This window comes from Pelophylax lessonae (assembly GCF_965119305.1).
Source record: "Pelophylax lessonae genome assembly, chromosome: 5".
In the NCBI taxonomy this organism is placed as follows: domain Eukaryota; kingdom Metazoa; phylum Chordata; class Amphibia; order Anura; family Ranidae; genus Pelophylax; species Pelophylax lessonae.
The window spans coordinates 351,798,809-351,821,719 of NC_138772.1; the positions used below are offsets into that span (position 1 = coordinate 351,798,809).

A 22,911-nucleotide genomic window follows, 5' to 3' on the forward strand; every position below is an offset into this window, starting at 1 on the left:
CATCATAGATTGACTCACACACACTCATCATAGATTGACACACAAACACACTCATCATAGATTGACTCACACACACTCATCATAGATTGACACACACACACTCAACATAGATTGACTCACACACACTCATCATAGATTGACACACAAACACACTCATCATAGATTGACACACACACACACACTCATCATAGATTGACACACACACACACACTCATCATAGATTGACACACACACACACTCACCATAGATTGACACACACACACACTCATCATAGATTGACACACACACACACACACTCATCATAGATTGACACACACACACACACTCATCATAGATTGACACACACACACTCATCATAGATTGACACACACACACACTCATCATAGATTGACACACACACACACTCATCATAGATTGACACACACACACTCATCATAGATTGACACACACACACACTCATCATAGATTGACACACACACACACTCATCATAGATTGACACACACACTCATCATAGATTGACACACACACACTCATCATAGGTTGACACACACACACACTCATCATAGATTGACACACACACTCATCATAGATTGACACACACACACTCATCATAGATTGACACACACACACTCATCATAGGTTGACACACACACACTCATCATAGATTGACACACACACACTCATCATAGATTGACACACACACACACACACACTCATCATAGATTGACACACACACACTCATCATAGATTGACACACACACACACACACTCATCATAGATTGACACACACACACTCATCATAGATTGACACACACACACACACACTCATCATAGATTGACACACACACACTCATCATAGATTGACACACACACACACTCATCATAGATTGACACACACACACTCATCATAGATTGACACACACACACACTCATCATAGATTGACACACACACACTCATCATAGATTGACACACACACACTCATCATAGATTGACACACACACATACTCATCATAGGTTGACACACACACTCATCATAGATTGACACACACACACTCATCATAGGTTGACACACACACACTCATCATAGGTTGACACACACACACTCATCATAGATTGACACACACACACACTCATCATAGATTGACACACACACACACTCATCATTGGTTGAACTGGATGGACTGGTGTCTTTTTTCACCCTCAATATGTAACTCTGTAACTTAGATCATCGTGGACCATGCATTGGAAGTGTATCTATAGCTAAAACATTTTCTTTCTGTTTGGATGTAGCTTAGAAAAGTTAGAGTTATCCATGTGCACAAAATATAGATTCATTCTCTTATATTTGTCCTGGTTGGACGTTTTTTGCTTTACAATATATCATGCACAGCATGCACGACAAGGAACGTTCAGTGGACTCCGCCAAAATGGCTCCTGCAGGGAGACCAATGGAAGTAGGGAGAGTGCGCTCTCTAGCGGCTGGATGTAGTGACAGCTGTGAAGTGTGCGCGGTTCCGGTTGTGTAACCCATGTGGAATCTAAGTGCCATGATGGTGTAAAGTTGGCAGTACAGAGCGCTAGAAGGGTGATTGTTTCGGTGCCCCATGGATGTAGCCGGGGCACTGGTCAGGCTTGTATCAGCCGGTTGTAGGAGACATGTGAGCTGTATAGTGAGACAGAGCAGGACTTGCATCTCCACCTCCGGGAACTTCCTGCTTGGCCAAGGACTTCATCCAAGGTGTTGTGTATGGGGGCCGGGACACCGTGTACAGGAGAGGAGAGGTCATCACATCTATAATGGTGAGCTCCACTATACTCAATGGCAGGGGACACTTCTCCAGATCCTGCATCAAATCCTGCCCACATCCACACTACATCCATTGTTCTAGCTGATAGGAACCTTGCCTGTTATGGTTGCCACCTCATCCCTTTAAACCAGGACACACATATGAATTATACAGGTTCTGAGGCTGATTAAGGTGGTAAATAAAATGAATTAGTGCCTTATCTGCATTACATTAGCATCAGAACCTGTGTAATTCATATGTGTCCTGGTTTAAAGGGATGAGGTGGCAACCCTACTGTTAGGACTGCTTCACACTTCCATGTTTCCAAAGTGTGAAGTTATATGCAATTTGTAAGTAGGATTTAGAGATTACCAAAGATTGGCGTATGGAGAAAAAGTGCCAATTTCTGCATATGCACCCATGTAGCACTACAGTATGCACACTGCACTGAATAAATGCAAGTACATGTGTCACCAGCACACCCTTGTCATAAATAAAATCAGTTTTTATTAATGTGCAATCAGCATGTCAACGTTGTCCCTTCATCATGTCACTTTTGTCTTATGAAGGGATCCCCAGAGGCTCCTAACTATTGCACTATGTTGTTATGCTGATCATATGCTTATAAAGACAAATTTTATTTTGGAAGACAGATGTGCTGGTGATAGATTTTCTTCTGCATTTTCATGGTGCCATCCATTGATTGCTCTGGCACCCCCTGTATGGGCAAATTCAGGTTTTGGTGTGATGGGGATATCTTCATAAAGTAAAGAAATGTTGCATGACAATAAATGTATTGCATGATAGTGGTGCCCTGTTCATCCGTACACTTCCTCTCCATTGCCGATACTTGCTGGCTGTCAATACAAGTCATCTTCTCTCTTCTGTATTGCTGCTCCTTGCTATCCATCCATAAACCTCCTCCTCTCCCTTCTGTATTGTGCTCTTCACTGTCCATCCATAAACCTCCTCTCCCTTCTGTATTGTGCTCTTCACTGTCCATCCATAAACCTCCTCCTCTCCCTTCTGTATTGTGCTCTTCACTGTCCATCCATAAACCTCCTCCTCTCCCTTCTGTATTGTACTCTTCACTGTCCATCCATAAACCTCCTCCTCTCCCTTCTGTATTGTGCTCTTCACTGTCCATCCATAAACCTCCTCCTCTCCCTTCCAGCATTGCTGCTCTTTATTATTTATCCATACACCTTCTCTCCTGTAGTGCTGTTCCTCAATGTCTGTCCATACACCTCTTTCTTCTTCTTCTTCTTCTCTCTATTGTAGTGCTGTTCCTTGCTGTCCATCCATATACATCTTTCTCTACCTCCTGCATTGCTGCTCCTTGTTGTCCATCCATACACATCCACCTCTCCCTTCCTGCATTGCTGCTCTTTGTTGGCCATCCATACACGTCCTTTTTTTCTCCTGTAGTGCTGTTCCTCACTGTCTGTCCATACACATCTTCCTTTCTCTCCTGTAGTGCTGCTACTCTCTGTCCATCTATACACATTATCCTCTCACTCCTGCATTGCTGCTCTTTGTTGCCCATCCATACACATCCTCCTTTCCTGTAGTGCAGTCGCTTTCTGTCCATACACATTCTCCTCTCTCCTGTAGTGCTGCTCCTCGCTGTCTGTCCATACGCATCCTCCTCTCTCTCCTGTAGTGCTGCTCTTCACTGATCAACCCTGCACATCCTCCTCTCTCCTGTAGTGCTGCTCCTCGTTGTCTGTCCATACACATCCTCCTCTCTCTCCTGTAGTGCTGCTCCTGACTGCCCATCCCTGCATATCCTCCTCTCTCTCCTGTAGTGCTGCTCCTCGCTGTCTGTCCAAACACATCCTTCTCTCTCACTGTCTATCTCTGCACATCCTCCATTCTCTCCTGCAGTGCTGTCCATCCATATACATACCTCTTTCTCCTGTAGTGCTGCACCTTTCTGTCTGTCAATACACATCCTCCTCTCCCTCCTGCAGTGCTGCTCCTCCCTGCCCATCCAGCTGGTGCAACAACAATTTGATTTTGTGTAATGACACTCGATTTGGCACCGAGAAAAATGCAACAATTATTACACTAAGAAATGACGTATTTCCCTTTGTTAATACCCTCCGTGGGTCTATTGTCCTGCATTTTGACATTGAAATTTTCTAGCTCAAGCAAGTGATGTGGCGGTCAGCCGAGGAACCATTGAGCACAGCAGGGGGACACTCCCAGAAATGTTGATTTCTGCACAGAGTTCAGCCAACTATTCCTCTTGTAGTGAGCAGCATTCAGTAACGAGGACAGCCGGGGAGGTAAGTATTTACATTCTTCTTTGAGGGTGCGAAGGCCATTAAGACCCATTCACACCTACCATAACAGGAGCATGCACAGGAGTGAAAGGGCCCTAAAACATCCTCGGATGATGAGCTCTTTTAGGCCTCACGTACACTGCTGCTGATAGATGGATGTTTAGGAGCAGTTGGGCGTTTTGTTCAGCAGCCCCTGAACTCTCCTCTGTTATCTTATGTGTACATGTACACTGAGTAGTTTATTGTCATTCAGAGGCAGTTGAGTTTAGTGGCATTTTTTTAAAGCAAAACAATGCGTTTAGACGGAAGTTTATTGGCATTTGAAACGCCAAATGCTTGTAACAGCGTGCAAACTCATCTAAACGCAGTAACTCGTGTTTATAAGCGTTTCGTTTTATAGGTGTTTTCAATGGGGATATATTTCTGACCATTTTACAATGTAAAAACACTTCTAAACGCAAACGCCGATAAATGTGGCAAAACAGAAGTTTTAACTGTCGGTTACTAGCTGTCAAGTTCCAGCATTCAGGAGAAGTTTTCAAATGTTCCATGTACCTGAAGCCTTAGGCCCCTTTCACACAGGGAGTCCATTCAGATCTGGCTGTCCATTTTTCAGGCGGATCTGAACGGATGCCCCATGCATCTCTATGGGGCATCAGATGTCAGCGGAGACATGTCTGCAGACATCCGATCCGGTCCGTCAAATCTGGATGGATGGAAACCTATTTTCCATCCGTCTGGTGGATCGGATCAGATGAGAACAGACAGACAGTCTGTTCTCATCCGATTCCCCTATAGAGATGCATGGGGACCTGACAGCTCTTTCTCTGCACACAGGGTGGAGACAGAGCTGCCATCCCCCTGCTCAGCGGGGGATCGGCAGATTGATCCCCCGCTGAGATAAACGAAATCCGCCTGACGGACCGGACTGTGTGAAAGGGGCCTTATTGTTTATGTTCTCCTTGTGTTTTGGTAAGTCAGCATTTGTTTTGGGTATGTATATGTCATACCTCAAGCTACTGCAAAGTTGTGTTTTGGAATCAATCTTGTTGAATGTTTATGTTCAGTCTAAGCGCCGGTTCACATATGAGCGACGCTACTTGCAGGGGCGACCTCCGAGATCGCGGTGCGAGCAGCGCGCCGCGACCTCGGAGCGGCCGCCACGGACTTCATAACATTGAAGTCTATGGCGGTCGCCTCCTGGTCGCCCCAAAGAAGCTCCGGACCCTTTTTCTAGGTCGGAGCGACTTGTGTCGCTCCTATTAGAACGGGTCCGCAGCTTTCCTATGGGAGGCGACCTGTGAGGCGACCAGGTCGCCTCACAGGTCGCCCTAGTGTGAACCGGGGCTTAAAGCTGCATTTAACTGTTTTGAACATTTTTCCAAAACAGCATCATTATTTTTATTTGTTTGGCTATTTGTTTGTGTCTTTTCTTATACTTCCTTTTTGTATTCTGCAATAAAAAACAAAAACTGATATTTGAAACCATACAGACATGGGATGCCTTGCAGGTTAAAGTGTATATTAGAAACAATATATAAAATGCAGCGCTTGATAAAATATTATTGTATTAGATAAAGTCCATATGTTATATTGAGCACCCGGAATGCACAGTTGTTCACGTTCTTGACACCTTGTCAAAAGTAGCAAGACAACACTAGGTGACATGCACCTCCACCACATTTATCTGTGAGCCTCTTACCAGAAGAGATTGATCACGGTTCACACAGTGATCAAAAAAGGTCTTTTCTCAAAAGAGATCCTGTTGCAGTGTGTATCGTCCTTACAGGGGACACCAGGCTCTATATCCTCATCAGGGGCTGTGTGCAATGCATAAGGTCCTTACAGGCATCCAGTAGGGTGTGTGATCACATGGAAATAAAAAGGCTAATGGTGCAGTATGTCTCAACAAACAAGTATATTATTAAAATATATTGCACTCACCACAGACCGATATAAACAGCTCAGAAAAGACAAACGCCAGATCAGTGTGTCAGTCTAACAGAGATGCAGCAGCGAACATCCTCCGGCTTGTGACGTCAGACGTGGGCGGACTCCTCCTACATGTTTCGTAGTATCCTACTTCTTCAGGGGACGTGGCCACATAGGATACTACAAAACATGTAGGAGGAGTCTGCCCACGTCTGACGTCACACGCCGGAGGATGTTCGCTGCTGCTGCATGACCAGGTAATAATCTTATTATTATTACGAATGTAATTTTACATATTAAATACCGAATAATACATATGCACTAGAATGTCTGTGAAAAACATACACTATATTACCAAAAGTATTGGGACGCCTGCCTTTACACGCACATGAACTTTAATGGCATCCCAGTCTTAGTCCGTAGGGTTCAATATTGAGTTGGCCAACCCTTTGCAGCTATAACAGCTTCAACTCTTTTGGAAAGGCTGTCCACAAGGTTTAGGAGTGTGTCTATGGGAATGTTTGACCATTCTTCCAGAAGCACATTTGTGAGGTCAGGCACTGATGTTGGATGAGAAGGCCTGGCTCGCAGTCTGCACTCTAATTCACCCCTAAGGGATGAGGTCAGGACTCTGGGCAGGCCAGTCAAGTTCCCCTACCCCCAAACTTCTCATCCATGTCTTTATGGACCTTGCTTTGTGCACTGGTCTAAATCGTTTGGTGGAAGAGGGATGATAGTATGGGGTTGTTTTTCAGGGCTTGGGCTTGGCCTCTTAGTTCCAGTGAAGGGAACTCTTAAGGTGCCAGCATACCAAGACATTTTGGATAATTTTATGCTCCCAATTTTGTGGGAAGAGTTTGGAGATGGCCCCATCCTGTTCCAACATGACTCCGCACCAGTGCACAAAGCAAGGTTCATAAAGAAGTGTATGAGAGAGTTTGGGGTGGAGGAACTTCACTGGCCTGCACAGAGTCCTAACCTCAACCCGATAGAACACATTTGGGGTGAATTAGAGCAGAGACTGAGACAAAGAATGGTCAAACATTCCTATAGACGTCCTAAACCTTGTGGACAGCGTTCCCAGAAGAGTTGAAGCTGTTATAGCTGCAAAGGGTGGGCCAACTCAATATTGAACCCTACGGACTAAGACTGGGATGCCATAAAATTCATGTGTGTGTAAAGGCAGGCGTCCCAATACTTTTGGTAATATAGTGTAGGTTTGCTTGATCCTTAGTACTCTTATAACAGTGCTACAGAAAACTAACTGGAAATATTCCACATGTGACTGATTTTGCTCTCTTTTCCGATGCAGGTTGTCGGTATACACACTCTGAAACATCTCACGCCACATTAGCCAGCGTTGCACCGGTATTTTCTGTGGTAAGCTAAAACCTTTTGTATTCTTTTTAGAGCCAGTGTAAGCATCATCTGATCACAGAAAAAGGTGACCATGCTGGTAAAGGCTCAGTATGCAGGCCTTATGCACTGTAACCTCTGATGTACAATGTGGAAAGAGATGATTCTCATCATGTGTGGATTGTGTAGACTAGTCCTCCAGCCACAGGTCTGTACCTCAGTCAGTTATGGGGCAGGAGGAAGTACTGTAGGACTACAAAAAAAAATGGGGGGTTTTGGTGTCTCAGGCCAAAGTAGTGGGACTTTTAGGGCAAGTAATAATATTACTACAAGTAAAAGTAAAAAAAGTATCGGATTTATTCCGTTATACTTAAGGCATAATAATATATACATACATTCCAATAAGGTGGAGATATGTGATTTGGGTATAGGCCCAATGTGGTAAAGGTAGAAGGAGAAAAATGATTCGAGGGAATCTGTGACATATGTGATAGTTTGTGACAAAATTAAGGATAATAATCTCTGTGTTTCCTGTGTAGTCCAGGAAGTAGTAGTTCACAGAGTTTATCCCTGAATCTGACGCGTTTCGGCTTTCTTTAAGCCTTTCTCAAAGATTTTTGTCACCCAGCTGAAATATATAAAATCAATAACATATCTGTTATTGTAAATATTCATGTAGAAAAATACTGGAGTTTTAGTATAGAGTATTTGAAGTACATACACTATGGGACCTTGCTTCAATAGACCAATCTCTGTGTCCTCTGAGCCTGCTACAAGGAGTCGTGGGGTGCCTCTGTCTGGAAGGATATGTGAGTGTAAGTATTGTTTTTAGGTATTGATAGCCTAAAGGTATTCAATATTCACCATTTACTCACGCATTCAATATAGGTGTTCATATATGGTGGCTTGGTGGTAATCCAACAAAGTCCTGCGTTATCCTTTTCTACAAAGTCATAATGTATATATGTATATAAAAAAGCAAGGTTTTTTCACAATAGTAGTATTTATTTATTTATGCAGATTTTTTATATATCCGCCTAGACCAACTTACATTTGGTGGGTTGCAGGATGGAAGATTCCAATGCCGCAAGTAGGTTTGCAGCCTTGCTTCAATATGCCATTTCTAAAGGAATTATAAATAATATAATTCCTATTATATACATTGGTGGTCAGTGGTGAGTACTTTATTAAAGGTGACTTGAAAGCTTATGGATCCATGAGGTCCATTTAAAAACTTACATTTGAGCAGATGAGGTAAAGCATGGTAGGAATTTCTCCACTGCAGCGGTCCGTGTCTCTCCTGTTCCCTCGCTAGGAGGGATGTGAAGGGAGACGCCGGCTCCCCGGCCTTTTAACGCTGCTCGCGCATGCGCAGAAGGCGCCGCACGTATGCAGCTCTTCCTTGTCCGTGACGTAATGGTCCCGTACTGCGCAGGCGCCTGGGTGTTGCGCACGCAGTACGAGCCTGTCGGGCAGGGAAAGCGGCCGCCGACACGGAGTGTAAAACATGGAGTTGTCTGGCCGTGGTCAGAGGCATGATGTTTAGCCCTTCCATGTCACAATTGCCCCTGTCCTTGATAGGGGCAGGGGCTTACCGTGCCGGGAGCAAGCTCATGAGGATCAGGATGTCTGTTTTGAAGCAAAGTATACATTACACAATATATATATGCAACAATGTATATAATATTTAATTATTAATTCATGTGTACATAATTTTTGCGTATATCATAGTTTTAACAGCAGAAAAAAATATAAATAAATAATGAAAGAGCATATCCAAAGGGGAATGATGTTCCCGTGGGGGATGTGTCGGACATATCCCAAAGTCTGACATACCAGAAAGGATGTTTATATCTGGGATTTGTTTTCAAGATAATAAATAAATGGGGGGAAGGATGGTTTAAAATTTTTAAAGCTATAAGTTGTTACTTAAAGGACAAACCTCGTTTCAGGTATCATATTTAATTTTAGTCCGTTTTCCCAGAGGCAAAGCCTTCAAGGAATGGTCTAAAACTTTCCGTTTCGTTTAATCCAGGGTATTTGGTGGCATTCAGACGTCTAATCCATCGCATCTCCATTTGGAGAAGCTTTTTGTTCCAATCGCCTCCGCGCTGTGGTATGTGTATTCTCTCTAAAGCGATGAATGTCACTCATCGCTTTAGAGAGAATACACATACCACAGCGCGGAGGCGATTGGAACAAAAAGCTTCTCCAAATGGAGATGCGATGGATTAGACGTCTGAATGCCACCAAATACCCTGGATTAAACGAAACGGAAAGTTTTAGACCATTCCTTGAAGGCTTTGCCTCTGGGAAAACGGACTAAAATTAAATATGATACCTGAAACGAGGTTTGTCCTTTAAGTAACAACTTATAGCTTTAAAAATTTTAAACCATCCTTCCCCCCATTTATTTATTATCTTGAAAACAAATCCCAGATATAAACATCCTTTCTGGTATGTCAGACTTTGGGATATGTCCGACACATCCCCCACGGGAACATCATTCCCCTTTGGATATGCTCTTTCATTATTTATTTATATTTTTTTCTGCTGTTAAAACTATGATATACGCAAAAATTATGTACACATGAATTAATAATTAAATATTATATACATTGTTGCATATATATATTGTGTAATGTATACTTTGCTTCAAAACAGACATCCTGATCCTCATGAGCTTGCTCCCGGCACGGTAAGCCCCTGCCCCTATCAAGGACAGGGGCAATTGTAACATGGAAGGGCTAAACATCATGCCTCTGACCACGGCCAGACAACTCCATGTTTTACACTCCGTGTCGGCGGCCGCTTTCCCTGCCCGACAGGCTCGTACTGCGTGCGCAACACCCAGGCGCCTGCGCAGTACGGGACCATTACGTCACGGACAAGGAAGAGCTGCATACGTGCGGCGCCTTCTGCGCATGCGCGAGCAGCGTTAAAAGGCCGGGGAGCCGGCGTCTCCCTTCACATCCCTCCTAGCGAGGGAACAGGAGAGACACGGACCGCTGCAGTGGAGAAATTCCTACCATACTTTACCTCATCTGCTCAAATGTAAGTTTTTAAATGGACCTCATGGATCCATAAGCTTTCAAGTCACCTTTAATAAAGTACTCACCACTGACCACCAATGTATATAATAGGAATTATATTATTTATAATTCCTTTAGAAATGGCATATTGAAGCAAGGCTGCAAACCTACTTGCGGCATTGGAATCTTCCATCCTGCAACCCACCAAATGTAAGTTGGTCTAGGCGGATATATAAAAAATCTGCATAAATAAATAAATACTACTATTGTGAAAAAACCTTGCTTTTTTATATACATATATACATTATGACTTTGTAGAAAAGGATAACGCAGGACTTTGTTGGATTACCACCAAGCCACCATATATGAACACCTATATTGAATGCGTGAGTAAATGGTGAATATTGAATACCTTTAGGCTATCAATACCTAAAAACAATACTTACACTCACATATCCTTCCAGACAGAGGCACCCCACGACTCCTTGTAGCAGGCTCAGAGGACACAGAGATTGGTCTATTGAAGCAAGGTCCCATAGTGTATGTACTTCAAATACTCTATACTAAAACTCCAGTATTTTTCTACATGAATATTTACAATAACAGATATGTTATTGATTTTATATATTTCAGCTGGGTGACAAAAATCTTTGAGAAAGGCTTAAAGAAAGCCGAAACGCGTCAGATTCAGGGATAAACTCTGTGAACTACTACTTCCTGGACTACACAGGAAACACAGAGATTATTATCCTTAATTTTGTCACAAACTATCACATATGTCACAGATTCCCTCGAATCATTTTTCTCCTTCTACCTTTACCACATTGGGCCTATACCCAAATCACATATCTCCACCTTATTGGAATGTATGTATATATTATTATGCCTTAAGTATAACGGAATAAATCCGATACTTTTTTTACTTTTACTTGTAGTAATATTATTACTTGCCCTAAAAGTCCCACTACTTTGGCCTGAGACACCAAAACCCCCCATTTTTCTTGTTCAAATAGGGACGAGGCAAAACCTACTCCTACTATCTAGGGAAAAAAACCCCACCCCCTCGTACTGTAGGACTACAAGCACTACAAGTGCAGTGACGCCACAACACTTGTGCTCCATTAGGAACTAGGAGTCCCTCAACCACAGTGGCAGATGGGACTATTCGTTTTTCATTCACAAACTCCTGTGAAGATATGATACGACTTTGTGGGTGAATCCACACAGCCACGTCAAATGATGACAGAAATGGCCAGGGAGAAGAACTCCTGGTTTCTGTAGGAGGGAGGGGTTTATACTTTCATGGTTGTAAGTTTGAATAGAGATAGCAGTCCATCTAGTTCAGTGATGGCCAACCTTGGCACCCCCAAATGTTTTGAAACTACATTTCCCATGATGCTCACCAACACTGCAGAGTAGAGATGAGCTCCGGCTTGTTCGAGTTCGTACTTGCCCGATCCCACCAGGAAGTCGACACTGCACTCCGCTAATCACAGGCAGTGAGACATTTCCTAATCTGTGCAGCTGCGGATTGAGAAATGTCTCACTGCCTGTGATTAGCGGAGTGAAGTGTCGGCTTCCTGGCGGAAGCGGGCACGTACAAACTCGAATACGCCCAAGCTCATCCCTGCTGCAGAGTGCATGAGCATCATGGGAAATGTAGTTCCAAAACATCTGGGGTGCTAAGGTTCGCCATCACTGATCTAGTTCAATGTGTGTGTATGTGGACGGGGGGGTTTTTTGTTAACACATTTATCTGTTTTGTATACAGATGTGGCTATCTTTTTGTATTAATTCGTTTTCACCATGTTTATGTATTTTTAGATGAAATTTGACAAGTGTGGAAACATAGTATCATTTGGTGAGTATCCAAATATAATTTAATGCTACAATTGTTTAGAGGTTCTTTGGTAAGGTTGCAGTGTATTTAATGGTACCACAACCCCAATTTCAAAATAGTTGGAACGTTGTGTAAAATCTACATAAAAACAGAATGTGGTAATAATGTTTGAAATGATTTGCAAATCTCATAAACCCATTTTCTATTCACAATATAAAATTGAAAACATGTCGCATATTGAAACTGAGAAAATGTGCCATTTAAGCCCCTTTCACACAGGCGGACAGTTCAGATCCGCCTTTCAGTTTTTTTGGCGGATCTGAACGGATGCCCCATGCATCTCTATGGGGCATCGGATGTCAGTGGAGACATGTCCACTGACATCCGATCTGATCTGTCAAATCTGGACGGATGGAAACCCTATTTTCCATCCGTCCAGTGGATCGGAAGAGAACGGACAGACGGTCCGTTCTCATCCGATTCCCCCATAGAGAACAGCGTGACCTGACACACAGCACGGAGACACTGCTGCCACACGCCTGCTCAGTGGGTGATCGGCAGATCGATCCCCCGCTGAGAAAAACGGAGTCCGTCTGATGGACTCCCTGTGTGAAAGGGGCCTTAAAAAAAAAAAAGTATATTTTGAAATTGATGGTAGCAACAGGACAAAAAAAAAAAAAAAAAGTTGGGGCAGGGCAACAAAAAGTTGGCAAAGTAAAGCCCCGTACACACGTACCGATCGTCGGCCGAACGATCGGCCGTCTTTTGTCCAGGGCTGTCGTGTCTGCTGAAAACTGCAAAAGACTGCACATGAATTTTGTCGGCCAACAACAGCCGACTGCAGAAGTGATGTCATGTGATGGTTAACTTTCCGTGTGTTTTTTCTTTTCTGAGCATGCCCAATCTTGCAAATCTGCTGATTGTCGGCCGAATTCTGTACTGACTGGCGAACAATCGGCCGTTCTGGTGTTGGCCAACAAAAATTTTAGTCTGCACGACAGATTCTTTTCGGCCGAAAGTGCGCTGTCGGCTGTCGGAAGCATCATACTAACAAGCCTACAATCGGCCGATCGGTCGTCGGCCGAATATTTACGGCCGACAATCGGTACGTGTGTACGGGGCTTAAGTGATACTAACAATGAAGAGCTGGAAGGACATTTTGCAACTAATTTGGTTAATTGGCAACAGGCCATCAACCTGACTGGATATAAAAAGAGCATCTTCGAGAGTCAAAGTGTTCCAGAAGTAAAGATGGGCAGAGGTGTGTCACCAATGCTGCATCTGAAAATTGTCAAACTATTTCAGAGTAATGTTCCTCAACATAAAATTGCAAAGGCTTTAACTATATCATCATCTACAGTGCATCCAAAGATTCTGAGAATCTGGAGGAATCTCTGTGTGCAAGGTACAAGGCCAAAACACGATATTGGAAGCCTGTAAATCTCCATTCAAAAGCCTGCACCCCTGAAGGTATGGGAGTGCATTACTGCATATGGAATGGGCAGCTTGCACATCTGGAAAGGCACCATCAATGCTGAAAGATATATCCAGGTTTTAGAGCAGCATAAGCTCCCATCCAGATTACATCTTTTTTCAGGGAAGGCCTTGCATATTTCAACAGGACAATGCAGCATCTTTACAACAGCATTGCTTCATAGTAGAAGGGTTTGAGTGCTTAACTGGCCTGCCTTTCACCTATTGAAAATATTTTGCGCATCTTGAAATGAGAAATACGACAAAGAAGACCCAGGACTGTTGAGCAGTTGGAATCCTATATTAGGCAAGAATGGGACATCATTCCTCTCCCAAATCTCCAGCATCTGGTCTCTTCAGCTCCCAGAGTGTACAGAGTGATGTTGAAAGATGAGGGAATGCTACCCAGTGGTAAACTTGGCCTTGACATGTTGCTGCCATCAATTTCAAAATTACTTTTTTTTTTTTTTTTTAATGGTGCGTTTTCTCATTTTAAACATTTGATAAGTTCTACATTTTCTATTGTGAATAAAATATGGGTTCATGAAATTTGCAAATCATTACATTCTGTTTATACAGTTTTTACACAGTGTACCATCTTTTTTGGAATTGGGTTTTTTTTTTTTTGTTTTTTTTTGTTTTTTTTTTTTATATAAAATGACATAATACATCATCTACACTTGTTGCTTTGTTTTTATAGAGAGAAAAAAAACAGAGTTATACCAAGAATTGGGTTTACAGGCTCGAGATTTAAGATTCCAGCATCTTGTGAGCATCAGCTCTAGGAAAAACAAGATTATTTTAAGAATGGAGGTACTTTATTTTGAGTAGAAAATCATAGCTTGTTATGTATTTCATCCATTTAAAATAACTTTGTTATTTTATTACTCAGTATTTACATTTTAATTTATTTTAGTTCAATATCAATCAATTTTTTTTATGTTTTTCATGGTAATTTTGCAAAAACACACACAGAAAAAAAAAGGGAAGACAAATTGAGATTACACAATATTACAATTTTAAGAAAGAAACAGAACAGCACTGAAATAATTCAGAAAATGTGATTGGTCAGTCCCTGGACATATTTGTTTTATTTTTAATAAACAAAAGTTGATTGAAGGGGATTAAAATAAATTCCATGTGCCTATACCTTCGCAAGCAGTTAGAAAAAGATGTATGAAATCGTTCATGTCTGTCTTGTACATTTTATGTTCCTTATGTGTATAACTGAAACCTTAAAGCGGTATTCAACCAAAAAGTAAACCTTTTTTATAAGTGCTCTTGTCTGTGTTTTTATAAAAAAAAAAAAAAATGCCGCCATTACCATATTTCAGAGCAGCTACCGGCAATTACGTGACCGGCCGGCTCTCTCCTCTCCCCGACTGACAGATGCAGTGGGTGGAGCTGAGATTCCCTTGCTGACATCAGGCGGACGAGAGAGGAGGAGAGAAGAAAGAGAGCCGGCCGGTCACATGGTTGCTGGGAGCCGCTCTGAAATATGGTAAAGGCGGCATTTTTTTTTTTTTTATAAAACACAGACAGAAGAACTTGCAATCAGGGTACACGGAGGATTATAAAGGACAATAAAAGTTTTAAAAGCGGCAGATGGGCTCGGACACCGGAGCAGGAAGGGGAAGAGGAGCAGAGAGGAGGACAGAGAGCTGTGGGTGATAGAGGAAGGTAAACTGACCACGGTGTCAGGGCTCAGCAGCCATGATACACCGTGGTCAGTTTACAGAGTGGAGTGGAAGGTGAAAACTGGCAGGATCAGGCAGTTTTTTTTTTTTTTTTTTTTTTAGGTGTTACAGGGGGTCAAATTACACAGCACAAGCACTGTGCTGCATACCATGCTTTAACCGCTTGCCGACTGCCCGCCGCAGATTTACTGCGGCAGGCAGGTTTGGCTGCGTGAACTGACGTAGGGGTACGTCGGCTCGTGGAAGCGGTCCTGGGGGCGAGCGCGCACCACTGGCGGCGCGCGCCTGCTCCCACTAGGTAGCGGAGATGCCGATGCACGGGGCACCCTTGATCGCTCCCTGCTGAGAGAGAACAACAGTCGGCTGTTGTAAAATGATCAGAGCGCCTGTGATCCTTCTATATAGGAGCACAGGTCTCTGTCGTCATTTCACAAGTCCCTCCCCCCAACAGTTAGAAAACACTCCCCTAGGCTCCCTTTGATCACCCCTAGGTTAACCCTTTCTTTTCCAGTGTCATTATTACAGGAACAGTGCATATTTTTCGCACTGATTACTGTAGTAATATCACTGGTCCCCCCAAAAGTGTCAAAAATGTCAGGGGTCCAATCTGTCCACTGCAATGTCACAGTCCCGCTGAAAATAGCAGATCGCTGTCATTGCTAGTAAAAAAAAAAAAAATTAATAAAAAAAATGACATAAATCTTTTCCCTAGTTTGTAGATGCGATAACTTTTGCGCAAACCAATCAAAATACGCTTATTGCGATTTTTTTTATTTTTTTTTTTTTTATTTTTTTTTTTTCCCCAAAAATATGTTATATAGCAGAAAGTGAAAAATATTCCTTTTGTTTATTTTTGTTTTTTTCAGAATTGTTGCTCTTTTTTTGTTTATAGCGCAAAAAAAAAAAAAAATCCCACAGGTGATTTATTACCACCAAAAGAAAGCTCGATTTGTGGGGGGAAAAAAACATCAATTTTATTTGGGTACAGCATCGCACGACTGCGCAATTATCCGTTAAATTAACGCAGTGCCAAATCGCAAAAATTGGCCTAGTCCTTAAGGAGGCAAATCCTTCGGTCCAGAACTCGTTAAGGGAACAGGACAGAATCTTTTTTTTTTTTTTTTTTTTTTTTTTTTTTATTTATTTATTTTTATTTTTTTTTGAGGGGGTTAACAAAAGCATTAATCTCTAGGCAAACATCCATTGCATGTACTGGATGTTAATAATTTTACCAGCCAAAGGATTTGTAGTCACAAATCACTGCCACAATACCTGGAAGGAGACTCCACTACCTCTTGGTTTAGCTTTATAGATTCCTAGATTGTCTTATTGCTCATTCGTTAAATGGACAATTACAAGGACTGCAGCATGTGTCATTCTATACAGGAAGAATATCAAATATTACCACAGCACATACAGTGCATCCCACATCATATGACAAACCAAAAAATGTATTGTTGCATAAATGTATACAGTAAATTCATTAATTAGTCCAACAAAATTAAATAAAAAAATGTTCCATGCTCACAAGTGATTTATTCCATAATCCTCCATCCTCCAATAAAGTGTTCTGTGCCCATTAGTTCATAAACAAATTGCTGAAGTGCTTCAGATAAACATGCCGTGAAGTGTGGCACACGCCCCTCTTGTGCCACATACTTATCTTTGACACCCTGTGGGAGGGGCAAAACGCGTCAACGCAATTTCTAATTCCCTAACCAATTATGTAATTTCCCATACCTGTGGAGCGCATGCCGAGCTGCAGCGAACCCAGAAGATCCCTGTACTTTGCAAAGCGCTACTCTGTCGGACACCCTGTAAGTGTAATTTTTTGCTTTTTAATAAACTTGAAATACTACAGTATGAGAATTTGTCCTCCTATGGAGCCTAGTAGAAAAAGAGCAACAAGTATAGCGATAGACGTATTTAGAACCAGCGTGTTGGAGGCATAAAAAGAAAGAGAAGATCTGTGGTACCCCCCCCCTCACCAGATACAAGCGAGCTTGACCCCCAGAATGGAAAGCTGAGGGTCCATTTTCTCTGGTTAGTAGGGACACAAGAGGGGCGTGTTCCACACTTCACGCCATGTTTATCTGGAGCACTTCAGCACTTTGTTTATGAACTATTGAGCTCAGAGCACTTTATTAGAAGATGATTATGGAAAGAATCACTTTTGAGTTTGAAACATTTTTTTTATTATATTTTGTTGGACTATTTAGTTTACTGTATACATTTATTCAACACTTAATTTTTTGGTTTGTCATATGATTTGGGATTCACTGTATGCGCTGTGGTAATATTTGATATTTTTGCATAAGTAAAGCCCCGTACACGAAGTCTCCGACGTCATACGTCACTTCCGGTTATCGGCCGTGGAACGCGGAAGCATCCCGGCGCACACTGTACTCTGATCTCGATCATCTTAAGAGTGAGTTATCTACACCTTGCTTTTTTGCTATGTATGATGTGACTATTCACTATGGGGTTTCTTCTTATATGAGCACCTAGGCCTCCCGCCAGCGGCCATTGTTTGCATCATTTTCCGAAAGGGAACCCCTCATCATCATACAGGTTGTATTCCGAAGAAACGCCACCTAGTGGCCACTACGGATTTTGCATTTTCAGTTTATCATCACACTTTGTGTGGCACGTTTTATTTATTAATCACCAATCCTTTTTCACCCTATGCATGGTAGTGAGTTTATTACACTCACGTGTTTTACTTTCAGCACTATTATTTAATTTGTAAATAAACACTCAGACTCGCATTTCTGACTATCATTTATTACACCATTTGGCACATTTCACCATTTGTGGGTTTTTACACCCTTTCATCCCCACTCACGTTTTTTGGGGTATTCATAAAGGTAGCGCCAACACCAATCGTCACATTTTATTTATCACTTTCACCTTGATTTAAAGGTTTGATTGGGGCAGCTTACACCTTACTATTTTATTTATTCGTTTTTGCATTTTTTCCACCCCCCTTTTTTTTCATATTTTGAAATCCGTAGCGCTGGTCACCCCTCTTCATTAACACGTACCGATCGTCTGCATACAAACGTTCGTCTTTTCTCCCCGGGATGTCGGTGACTGTTGACTACAGCCGACTGCAGAAGTGATGTCATGTAATGTAGAAAAGATATATAGTAGATAAACACTCCACAGTATCTCTATGTGTATATATAGTAGCGCAAACTTATCAAAAAGAAAAGTGCCAAAAATAATGTGCCGACTGCACAAAGTCCCAAATGCAATAAATATTACATAGGCAGCAGGAAAAAATGACAGAAACAGTCCATATTCCTTCACTCTATATCCTGGGATGACAAAATACAGAAGCGTGTTTCTCAAAGGGATCACCACCACCACCGTGCTCCAAGGGGGGAGGAGAATTGCCCACTCACCAGATGCTGTGGCCCAACCCACTTTCGTGTTTGAGCATTCAAGCTTATAATGATGGTCACTGGTCCAGAGTATCCACACCGGAAATCACACCAGCACAGTCAAAAGAAGCTCAGCAGCATATGGAGAGGAAAAAACATATTACCAATAGCGTGATACCGTTTAAAAGGCTTTATTAACTAAAAACATAAGGTAGCACACTCACATTTCTTGTATGTCATCAAACGCATATCACAGTCACCAATAGGAGAGGGATGCCCTTCGGGAGATGATGTCCAGGCTCCACGCCGTGGACGTCGCGCCTTCTGGGTACTCCAAACTCCTCTTACAAAACCTGGTTACACCGCCTGGTCACGCCCCGACGCGTTTCGTGATTTCCACTTCTTCCCCGGGAGCGTGACCGCGGCGGTTTGGCGGTAACCTTAAATACCCTTACTCATCACCCCGCAGGGCAGGGCCAGGATAAACAACATCGGCCATTGGTGGTTGCTCCGGTGTATTAACCAATAGCAGACAAGGTTTACAAGACAACTTCCTCTTATTCTGCTAATCTCTATGGTAAAAGACACTATGACCCGAAAGTAGGGCGGGGCCGAGGTACACACCCTCGGCTACTGGTGGTTGCTTGTAGTATGTTGGCCAATAGCGGACTGAGACAACCCAATATCCATCCACCTCACCGCCAATCACTGTGATTGGACACCATGCAACCCGGAAGTATAACACCCCGGAAGTCACCTACACACTAAGCAGGAAGCAAAGAAACACCAAGTGCTCAACGACCCATAGACCGATGTTGCATAGACAAAATACAGAGTGTATGTACATGATGTAAATCATGTCACCTTCCATTGGTGGTTGCTATCGTGCTCTAGCCAATAGTGGTGATTCAACTGTATATCCAATCAGCTAGCATCCTCCTTGGTTAACCTATGACCCGGAAGAATAATACAGGAACCCCGGCCGGATGTATAAACTCCGCCCGCCGGGATAAAGCCTGCACAACCAAAAAGTTTTAATGTGTACACAGTACACTGAGCACAACAGCGCCACCTACCAGTGGACCAGTGTTACAATGTCAAGAAAGATTTGGTAATCCATATGGAATCTGGTAAAATCATGTACCAAAAAATTAATGATAAAATCATGTCACCCTAGAAAAAGAACACGAATCAATTGGAAATTAGGCAAAACTAAAATATATATAAATATGAATATAAATACAGATAAAATCATTAAAATAACGCTAAACTCATAACCCATGCCACATAGCATGAGTCACAAGTTTAGAGACATGTTAGTGTGCGCGGACACTCAAGAGGATCATGGTCCTCCAAACGCACATCATCCAAGGATGAAGGGTCAAAATATAAAATTATAGATATAGAATTGGAAACTAAAATCAATAATCACTAATAAAACAATTTAAATCCAACTCTATATTTAATCCTACAGGGCTCAAAGATTGGGTCTGGAATATCCATTTCGTTTCGCACTTTGATAGTTCCCTAACCCAATTGGCACCCCTCCATGGGGGTGTCACCCGCTCAACACCCCAGAATTGAAGACAACTGGGGTCCCGTTGGTGATGTGAGCGGAAATGGGCTGGGACACTGTGCTCTTTTTTACCCTTAATAATATTGCTGATGTGCTCCAACTCTAATAGTCAAAGTACGTTTGGTTCGTCCTATGTAGATGATTTTGCAGGGACACATTAAAGCATACACCACATGCGTGGTGTCACATGTGATGAAGTGCTTAATGTCAAAGTCCTTAGAGTTGGGGAGCACATCAGCAATATTATTAAGGGTAAAAAAGAGCACAGTGTCCCAGCCCATTTCCGCTCACATCACCAACGGGACCCCAGTTGTCTTCAATTCTGGGGTGTTGAGCGGGTGACACCCCCATGGAGGGGTGCCAATTGGGTTAGGGAACTATCAAAGTGCGAAACGAAATGGATATTCCAGACCCTGTAGGATTAAATATAGAGTTGGATTTAAATTGTTTTATTAGTGATTATTGATTTTAGTTTCCAATTCTATATCTATAATTTTATATTTTGACCCTTCATCCTTGGATGATGTGCGTTTGGAGGACCATGATCCTCCTGAGTGTCCGCGCACACTAACATGTCTCTAAACTTGTGACTCATGCTATGTGGCATGGGTTATGAGTTTAGCGTTATTTTAATGATTTTATCTGTATTTATATATTTTAGTTTTGCCTAATTTCCAATTGATTCGTGTTCTTTTTCTAGGGTGACATGATTTTATCATTAATTTTTTGGTACATGATTTTACCAGATTCCATATGGATTACCAAATCTTTCTTGACATTGTAACACTGGTCCATTGGTAGGTGGTGCTGTTGTGCTCAGTGTACTGTGTACACATTAAAACTTTTTGGTTGTGCAGGCTTTATCCCGGCGGGCGGAGTTTATACATCCGGCCGGGGTTCCTGTATTATTCTTCCGGGTCATAGGTTAACCAAGGAGGATGCTAGCTGATTGGATATACAGTTGAATTACCACTATTGGCTAGAGCACGATAGCAACCACCAATGGAAGGTGACATGATTTACATCATGTACATACACTCTGTATTTTGTCTATGCAACATCGGTCTATGGGTCGTTGAGCACTTGGTGTTTCTTTGCTTCCTGCTTAGTGTGTAGGTGACTTCCGGGGTGTTTTACTTCCGGGTTGCATGGTGTCCAATCACAGTGATTGGCGGTGAGGTGGATGGATATTGGGTTGTCTCAGTCCGCTATTGGCCAACATACTACAAGCAACCACCAGTAGCCGAGGGTGTGTACCTCGGCCCCGCCCTACTTCCGGGTCATAGTGTCTTTTACCATAGAGATAAGCAGAATAAGAGGAAGTTGTCTTGTAAACCTTGTCTGCTATTGGTTAATACACCGGAGCAACCACCAATGGCCGATGCTGTTTATCCTGGCCCCGCCCTGCGGGGTGATGAGTAAGGGTATTTAAGGTTACCGCCAAACCGCCGCGGTCACGCTCCCGGGGAAGAAGTGGAAATCACGAAACGCGTCGGTGCGTGACCAGGCTGTGTAACCAGGTTTTGTAAGAGGAGTTTGGAGTACCCAGAAGGCGCGACGTCCACGGCGTGGAGCCTGGACATCATCTCCCGAAGGGCATCCCTCTCCTATTGGTGACTGTGATATGCGTTTGATGACATACAAGAAATGTGAGTGTGCTACCTTATGTTTTTAGTTAATAAAGCCTTTTAAACTGTATCACGCTATTGGGAATATGTTTTTTCCTCTCCATATGCTGCTGAGCTTCTTTTGACTGTGCTGGTGTGATTTCCGGTGTGGATACTCTGGACCAGTGACCATCATTATAAGCTTGAATGCTCAAACACGAAAGTGGGTTGGGCCACAGCATCTGGTGAGTGGGCAATTCTCCTCCCCCCTTGGAGCACGGTGGTGGTGGTGGTGGTGATCCCTTTGAGAAACACGCTTCTGTATTTTGTCATCCCAGGATATAGAGTGAAGGAATATGGACTGTTTCTGTCATTTTTTCCTGCTGCCTATGTAATATTTATTGCATTTGGGACTTTGTGCAGTCGGCACATTATTTTTGGCACTTTTCTTTTTGATAAGTTTGCGCTACTATATATACATAGAGATACTGTGGAGTGTTTATCTACTATATATCTTTTCTATATTTTCTCAGTCAAGTAGCTGCATAGCCATTATATTTATTGGTGAGTGGTCCTCATTTTGAGCGCTTGGGATAGCTTTTATCTTTATTTGGTCTTCGGTGGGCATTTAAGCTGTCATATCTTATGATGTCATGTAATGGTTAACTTTCCCTGTGTTTTTTTCTTTTCTGAGCATGCCCAGTCTTACAAATCTGCGGTCTGTCGGCAGAATTCTGTACTGACTGGCGAACAATCGTCCGTTCTGGTGTCGGCATACAAAAATTTTAATGTTTGCAAGAAAGACTCTTGTCCGCAGAATGTGCGCAGACAGCTGTCGGAGGCACCATACTAACAAGCGTACAATCGGCAGATCTTTCGTCCGCTGACGTTTGTATGCCGACGATCGGTACGTGTGTACGGGCCTTTACTTATTG

General features: G+C 42.6%; 1 protein-coding gene across 1 annotated transcript in view; it reads left to right on the forward strand.

Moving 5' to 3' along the window:
- Nucleotides 1-1,496: 1,496 nt before the first annotated feature.
- MRS2 (magnesium transporter MRS2) overlaps nucleotides 1,497-22,911 on the forward strand; it is a 44,796-nt gene continuing 23,381 nt past the window's right edge. Inside the window, exons 1-4 of the mRNA XM_082257359.1 lie at nucleotides 1,497-1,802; nucleotides 7,322-7,389; nucleotides 12,222-12,258; nucleotides 14,411-14,523. Coding sequence (XP_082113485.1) covers nucleotides 1,607-1,802; nucleotides 7,322-7,389; nucleotides 12,222-12,258; nucleotides 14,411-14,523 — 414 coding nt within the window. The 5' untranslated portion in view covers nucleotides 1,497-1,606. The remainder of the gene's footprint in view (nucleotides 1,803-7,321; nucleotides 7,390-12,221; nucleotides 12,259-14,410; nucleotides 14,524-22,911) is intronic.